Here is an 8,522-nt window from a genome sequence, read left to right on the forward strand (position 1 = left end):
GCTCTTGGATTGGAAGAATTAACATTGTGAAAATGTCCATACTACCCAAAGTGATCTACAGATTCAGTGCAATCCCCATCAAAATAACAATGACATTCTTCACAGAAATAGAAAGAAACAACCCTAACATTCATATGGAACAAGAAGAGACCCTGAATAGCCAAAGCAATCCTGAGCAAAAAAAAAAAAAAAAATCAAGGCATAACACTACCTAACTTCAAATTATACTACAAAGCTATAGTAGCCAAAACAGCATGATACTGGCATAAAAACAAACACTCAGACAAATGGAACATAATAGAGAACCCAGAGATCAACCCACATACTTAAGCCAACTGATCTTTTGACAAAGAACATGCATTGGGAAAAAGACTGCCTCTTCAATAAGTGGTGCTGGGAAAATGGACATCCATATGCAGAAGAATGAAACTAGACCAGCACCTCTTGCCATATACCAACATCAACTCAAAATGGGTTAAAGTCTTAAATATAAGACCCGAAACTATGAAACTACTAATGGAAAATATAGGGGAAACACTTCAGAAAGTAGGACTGGGCCAAAACTTTATGAATAAGAGCCCAAAAGCACAAGCAACAGAAGAAAAAATAAATGGGATTATATCAAACTAAAAAGCTTCTGCACCAAAGGAAACAATCAACAGAGTGAAATGACAACCTACAGAATGGTAGAAAATATTTGCAAACTATGCATCTGACAAGAAGTTAATATCAAGAATACACAGGGAATGCAAGCAACTACATAGTAAAAAACCAAACAACCCAATTAAAAAATAGGCAAAGGAGCTGCATAGACATTTTTCAAAAGAAGACCTACAGATGGCCAACAGGTACTTAAATAAATGTTCAGCATCACTAATCATGAGGGAAATGCAAATTAAAACCACATTGAGATATCACCTCACCCCTGTTAGTCTGGCTATAATCAAAAAGACTGAATAACAGATGCTGGTGAGGATGTGGAGAGAAAGGAACACTCCTACACTGTTAGTGGGACAGATATTAGTACAACCACTTTGGCAGACAGTATGGAGGTTTCTCAAACAACTGCAGATAGAACTACCATACAATCCAACAATCCCACTTCTAAGTATATACCCAAAGGAATGGAAATCATCATGTCAAAGGGATATCTGAACTCCCATGTTCATCGCAGCTCTATTTACAATAGCCAAGATATGGGACCAACCTAAATGTCCATCATGTGGACAGTGGATGACTAGATAAGGAAAATGTTGTATATATACACCATGGAATACTACTCAGCCATAAAAAAGAATGAAATTCCTCCTTTTGCAGCAGTGTGGATGAGCTTGGAGAAAATTATGTTAAGTGAAAGAAGCCAGACACAAAGGGAAAAATACCACATGTTCTCACTCCTGAGTGGGAGCTATGAGAGAAAGAAGGAAGGAAAGAAAGACCACAGTGGTGTGTTGGACTTGCAAAGAGAGAAAGCATACCTAGAGTTGCAGAGTGGGGTGTGGAGGGAGGTCAGGGATTAATTGGGTGGGAGACACAAGGAATAACTGCAATTTGTGTTAAGGAGCATACCAAGAGTATTGATCTGCTCATCACATCTTGGGCACAGGTGGTAACAGTTAGCTTTGTACCACATGGATATGCATAATCAGTTAAAAAAACATAAAAATAACAATATAGCAATAAAGGTAGTGCAAAGAAGCAATACAGTATAACAACTACGTACACAGTATTACATTATATTAGATATTATAAGTCATCTAGAGATGACTTAAAGTATGTGGGAGGATGCATGTAGGTTATATGCAAATACTTAGCCATTTTATACCAGGGATTTGAGCATCCATGGGCTTTGGTGTCCTCAGGGGTCCCAGAACCAGTCCCCCGTCAATACCGAGGTATGACAGTATTGCCGAAGTTCTTTTCGGTGCAACTTGTTTCAAAGCATTTAAGTTAACACTGCAGTTCTGCTGTCCAGAGCCATCATGCCTTGAACATCCTGATTAGCCAAGGGTTTGTTGTACCATTTTTTAAAATAAGCTTGCATGGATTCCTAGCTTGAGTGAAATACTGGGCAAACCACAGTTAAGTTACTTGGCAAATCTTTATTTCCGAATTCATTTATCCACTTAACAAATACCTATTAAGTACCTGTTGGGCGCCAGGCACTGTTACAGGTGCTGTCAGTATAGCAGTAAATAAAGCAGACAGAAATCCTTGTCTGCATGGCTGGTATCCTGGTGAGGGCAGGTGAACAATAACAATTATTGTCTGAAAGTTGGTAAGTGCTGGAGGGAGGGAGAAAAGGCTCAGTGAAGTTAGTTGTCTTGAATTTAAAGAGAGGCAATTGAGGCCATGTTGTGACTTAAAAATCTGATTTATTCAATAATGCCCCTGTATGTAGCTGTATTTGAAGGGTTGTAGAAGCCCCAGAGACTGGTTGGCTGGGTAAATTGAGTTCTCTTAACTATGTTTCTTAGTCTAAAACTCCTCTACTGAGATTGAGACCAGTCACATCCTACGTGGTTTCTTTCAAGAGACGGCTCAGAAGCTCTTTTCCCTAGATGGAAAAGACACTGCAGTGTTAGGAAACTTAGGCTAGAGCTGGTGCTACCACTCACTCACTCCAGGGTTTTGTCACATACCATTTGGCCCCTCAGACTTCTCTGTAATGGGAGAGGATTGGGCTTAAATCATCACCAAGGTTTTTTAGGGACCAAAAATGATAGAATTCTACCTTTGTTTAGTCCTGTAATTAGCACATATAGAGGAAATTAAGTTTCCATTTTTTCTTTAAAGTCAAGGTAGCCAAAAATCAATGTTTTTGTAAATGAAAAGGATTAAAACTTGATTGTTAGGGATTTGGGACAAAATACCCTGTAGCAAAAAGGGTAGCAGATTTGTGTAAACTTTGCTGTTGCTTGTAATTATTATCAAACTGCATTTAGTCCAACATAGTTGTTTTCTAGATGAAGATGTAGATGAACTTTCCTTGCTTGGAAAGTTAAAGACGGTCTAGGTCCTGTGTTCACCTGTTTAGTACATTTTCCACAGTGCCACACTACTTCCCATTATCCTATTTGAGATATTATTGTCACATACTTAAAAAAAAAAAAAAAAACTTTATAACTAGGTCACCAGTGCCCATGCACTGTCTCTGCATTAGTTCACTTTCATCCAAGTATTTCTAAGGTCAGGACTAATTTGTAACAATTTGGTATGCTGTGGGCATTCAATAATTATCCTTTCATAAATAAAACTGCTAATAATCTGTTAACAGATATAACAGGTGGTTCTAAGCCTTTGGCGTGTATTAACTCGTTCATTTTACCCAACAATGATGAAGTAAAATAAGGATAATAGTAACCAAAACGCAGAGAAATTAAATAACCTGCCCAAGGTCAAATGATGAGTTGCAGAGTTGGGATTTGAATGGTGTCAGCTCCATTATCTGTGCTGTCCAACATCATGTTGTTCCCGTTTCTGTAAACCTCAGGGGATCAATTGAAACCATTCAACAAAGAGAAGCTCACTGATGAGATTTTATCGTGAGCCTCACCATGGAACTGACACATATTACCCGGACCCTTGGATTTCTCAGATTTGTACTTGATCCAGCTTTTAACAATAGTAGTGTCTAGTTTTTAAATGAGGGCTTTAGGCATGAAGACCACATATTGTATGACTCCATTTATATGAGATGCCCAGAATAGACAAATCCATAGAGATAGAATGCAAATTCGTGGTTGCTGAGGTTCTCAGAGGTAAGGGAGAGGTGAGTGACTACTAATGGGTACCAGGTTTCTCTTTGGGGTGATAAAAATATTCTAAAATTGATTGTGGTGATAGTTGCAAAACTCTAGATATACTAAAAACCTTTAAATTATATACATGGAAAGGGTGAATTTTATGGTACGTGAGTTATATCTCAATAAAACAGTTAAGAATTAAGGAAAATGGGGGCTTTCTTCTTTTATGTTCATTTTAAGTTGAAATTTTTTCATAAGGATTGAAGTAAACAGAGTCATCTTTCTATGGCTTATGAATAAACAGGAAGAGGAAGGTGAAGACTGAGTTGACTGTATAACCCAGCATTTTAAATTTCTTATTTTGACTTGATAGTAATAATTTAACTTTTGTTTTAAAATATTGAATTATATTAGTAAAGCATTTTAAATATTGAAGTATCTGATTATTTAAAAAGTAATTTTATATCTGTTACTGAAGAAAATCCCTCCTGCAATGTATACTCTTGTTTAGTCAATAGAATAATTTCTGGGCAAATACATCTGACTTGCTCTGTCTTCTGCTTCTCATCCATTCTACTATCTCTGAGAATAATGGGTTATTTTTCCTGGACATGAATTCAAGGTCAGAGAGGTTTTTCAAAGCATACTGTAATAGTTTTCTGAATTTGATTCATTTTGGAATTATTCATTAATCTTTTTAAACATTCTTTTTTAATTTTAGGATGTGCTACTTCAGGTTTTTTAGGTTGAGTATCCTGTTCTGTAGAGAGGTATTTTGCCCTAATTGTTCATTTTTAAGCCTCAGTGGTAGTCCCCTAGTTCCAGTGCTGTGGGATTTGCTGAAACAGTATACAGGTATACTCCATCATAATGTCTCACAATATTGCAGGTTTTCCATATAATCAGTCATTTATTCACCAGATAGTTCCACGTGCCAGTGTGTGCCAGGATCCAGCCGTGAACCAAATGGCCATAATCCTTGCCCTTGAAGAGCTGAACTCTTGTGAGGGGAAGCCTGACAGTCTTAATCCTGTAATATTGCCCTCCCCTAGCCATCTCTCCACCTCTTCATCCTGGTGGCTGCCCTTAGCTGCGTCTTCATCACCTCTCTCGAAGCTGTCACACCACTAGGTTTGGTGGCATGCTCGATTTTGTTAGTGTGTGATTGCTCTTTTAATGCAGCCCGGCAAAAAGGTCCTGTAAATATTCACAATCACCTTGTTGAGTAGGATGTAGTTTCCCTCCCAGTGACTTCACATGTATCTATTTGTGTCATTAATTTTGATAAATGAAACAACTGAAGCATTACTTAGCATCCTGTTGTTGCTATAACCTTCGCAAATCTAAATAAATCCTTGTGTTACGATGGTTTTATGTATGTTCTGAATATGTTGCTTTCATTTGTCTGAATTGTGATGAATATGCACTACTTAAATGAAGTATATAGTTTCCCTAGAAAATACCAATTAAATCAAATTTTACTAATTTGATTTCAGTCAAATCCATGCTACTTTAAACTGCTTTAATTTGGAGAAAACTGAATTCTTCAAGTGGAAAATAGTGAGTTAAACTGTTCACCCTTTTATCATTCTGCTTGGCTGCCTCTAAATTATCTTTAAAAATTAAGAAGCGTGGAAATTTGAGGCTTGTTGCACAATTACTAAGCATTAAGTTTTTTTAGATGGCCATTTGAGCACTATGAATAAAAATTCCTGGAATATGTTTGTCATCTTCCACTGAGTTTCTTCTTCTGCACTTAGCTCCCCTTTCTGTTCTTCCAGAACAGCCTGCACCTTTGTTGGCCCTCTGTCCCATACTGCCTGTGTCGGGGGTCATTTGTGTGTCTCATTCCCACTGCGGCCTGAAATGAACTGGGGCCTGGGAAGTAGGACTGTTTGCTCTCAGCTGCAATATTTAAATTGGAGAAAATTATGCTAAGTAAAATAAGCCAGGCACAGAAAGAGGAACACCACATGTCCTTGCTCATAAGTGGAAGCCAAAAAATAAACAAATAAAAAAGAAAGATGCAACAATCACAATAATACACTAAACTTTCAGAAGGAGAGAACAGAGCTGTGGTAATTAGTGGTGGGAAAAGAAGAGGGACAGGAGGGTCAGTAAGAAATTGGTAAAGGGTCACAAAGAATGATTACATTTTGTAATAATGAATATACTAATCCTGATTTGATCATCACATATTGCACACAGGTATTGATATTCAATACTGTACCCCACAAATATGTATAATCAATTATGTTTCAATAATAAATAAGTAAATGTCACATATGTTTGAAATTGCAGGCAAATTCAGTTGATATTGAATGTTGTCTTTCTTGGTAGAGTTTCCAGTATGGCATCTGCATCAACTTCTGAATATAATTCACACTCCTTGGAGAATGAGTCTATTAAGAGGGTAAGTTTTCAGTTTTTTGAGTTTTCAAATATATCTGTACCTCTTTCTCTGCATTTCTCTCTTTTCATATTTGAATATTAGACATTGGGGTTATTGAATTATAAATTTTATTGTTCACATAGTATAAATACATTAATACGTGTGGCTTCATTTGTTATCCACCTTGTTTCAGAAAAGATTTTAGATAGAATACTTTATGTGTTGAATGAGTTCTGCACCCTTTTACTTAACTTTGTTTTTGAGAACCCATGTCTTGTGAATTACTGCTATATGTTATAAGGTGGTAGGCAATCTTCTGACCCCAAAAGCTTTCTGAAGGATATTGGAAGGCCAAGGCCCACTGAGCAGGCCGCTATACCTTCCTGAATATTGTCGTTATATTATTTTCTAATTAAGATGGTAAAATAGTTGCATAACCAAAACAAATACAACTTTAATAGAAAATAGTTCAGAGTATCCAGGGGATAATTGTGTAATTAGAGGGAGATTTTGGAATATATATTAAAAGGAAGGGATGAATTTAAAATAAGCTTTATTTGTGGTCCTTTTAGGTTTTAAGATTATCCAGCGGAAAAGTTAATTTATGTTCCCACCAGTAGTGTATAAGTATTCCCAAGAAATCAAAAAGGAACAAAAGGCTGTCTTTTCATCTGTATTCCTTAATCACTAACAAGATTGACCTTTTTTTTAAAAAAAAAAAAAAAAAAAAACGTGTTTATTTGTATCTCTTTTGTGAAGTTACTGTTCATGTCCAAAAGGCAAATAGGATCTTTTAGGAGGATTATTATTTTTTTTTTTTTTTGTCTTTTTTTTTTTTTTTTCCGTGTCCGGCAACGGATCGCAACCCTCAGTGTCGCCCCCGTACCGGACCGGGACCGGCAACGGGATCGCAACCCTCGGTGTCACTCCCATGACTCGCTCAGCCAGTGAGCGGGAACCGGTCAGTACGTGGGATCCGAACCCTCGACGGGAGGGCTGCCGCGCTTCCCAAGCGGCGCACTAGCGCAGTGCGCCACCGGGCCGGCCCCCTTAGGAGGATTATTTTTGATTGATAAGTGTTCTTTATACATTATGGTAGTTAGCTATAATATACATTATAGGTCTTTTTCCTAGTTTATTGTCAGCCTTTTAATTATATTTATGGTATTTTGTTTTCATTTTGAAATACAGAGGTTCAAAGTTTTTATGTAATCACATCTATCAATCTTTTCCTTATGTTTTCTGCTTTGGGTGTCTACCAAGATTATATAAAGTCTTATTTTACTTTAGTATTTTTATGGTTTAAGAACCAATTCTAAACACAAGAGTAACTTCAACAATGTAATTATAAGACCTTGTGTAATGCTACTCTGATATAATATATATCCTATATTAATCCCATGTTGTCCTGTCTTAATCAAACATTTGCTTTCCCATTTTGTGATTGGATTATGCTTTCTTTTCCTGACCCAGAACCGTGGTATTTAAAATGTATATTGAATATTACATTTGCTTGTTTTACCTGTTTTTAGTTAGTGAGAGGCAGAGATGATGATAATTTCTTTCCAATCTTACCATTTATGTAAGGTGTGTGGTTTTGCTTCTCATTAAGAAGGGCATTCCTGGCTGGGAACAATTTGTCATTTCCTCCTAGTTAAAATGCTTATTTGCAAGCACTAAAAAATATTTAAAATTGGCTAGGAATTTTAATTTTGTGTCTGAATAAAAGAAGATAAAACCTTTAAAAATCCAGCAAAACTGCCCTCTTTGACAGCTTATATCTCACCTAAATATGCAATTTGCATTTCTCTTGTTTCATAATAATTCCTTCCATTTGCATAGCCCCTGCTAATTCACAAAAGTGTTCAAGTGTATTTTGTTTCACTTAATACTCACAAAACCTCCTTGAAGGAAGCATTACTAATGTCACACATGAAGTGATTGCATTGTGATTTTGGAAAACAACTAGAAAAAACTGAAAAAATACTGCTGAAAAAGCGTTTGCCCAAACAGATGTTAGTGATGTGTGTCATACGCCATAAAACTAACACATGCAGCTTGTCATTGGTGTTGACCTACCTGGGTAGCTGAATAACCTGAACGTCTTTCCTGGGCAGCCAGGTCACAGTGGCTATCTATGGCAAATTAAACTCTCAGAACTCACCTGTGGGTTTTAGTGGTTTATACATTGACTGTTGAAGCGATTGAATGAGGCACATGCCTGGAAAAACCTCTAAAAACAGGAGGCCTGGAGAAATAGTAATATGAAGTATTTGTATAAATGGTTCTTAAGGCACTTGCCCACTCAAAAGTTCTCTAACATCACCCCGAAACAATAAAACTTATTAAAGAAAATATAGGAGAAACCCTTCAGCAAATAGGGC

At 36.7% G+C, this 8,522-nt stretch overlaps 1 protein-coding gene across 1 annotated transcript in view; it reads left to right on the top strand.

The window, feature by feature from the left end:
• Positions 1–6,090: 6,090 nt before the first annotated feature.
• The window catches only part of MTM1 (myotubularin 1), an 84,501-nt gene continuing 82,069 nt past the window's right edge, over positions 6,091–8,522 (top strand). The window contains exon 1 of the mRNA XM_008589267.1: positions 6,091–6,159. Within this exon, the coding sequence (XP_008587489.1) occupies positions 6,097–6,159 (63 nt within the window). The 5' untranslated portion in view covers positions 6,091–6,096. The remainder of the gene's footprint in view (positions 6,160–8,522) is intronic.

The sequence above is a fragment of the Galeopterus variegatus genome, unplaced genomic scaffold (genome assembly GCF_000696425.1).
Source record: "Galeopterus variegatus unplaced genomic scaffold, G_variegatus-3.0.2 Scaffold5336, whole genome shotgun sequence".
In the NCBI taxonomy this organism is placed as follows: Eukaryota; Metazoa; Chordata; class Mammalia; order Dermoptera; family Cynocephalidae; genus Galeopterus; species Galeopterus variegatus.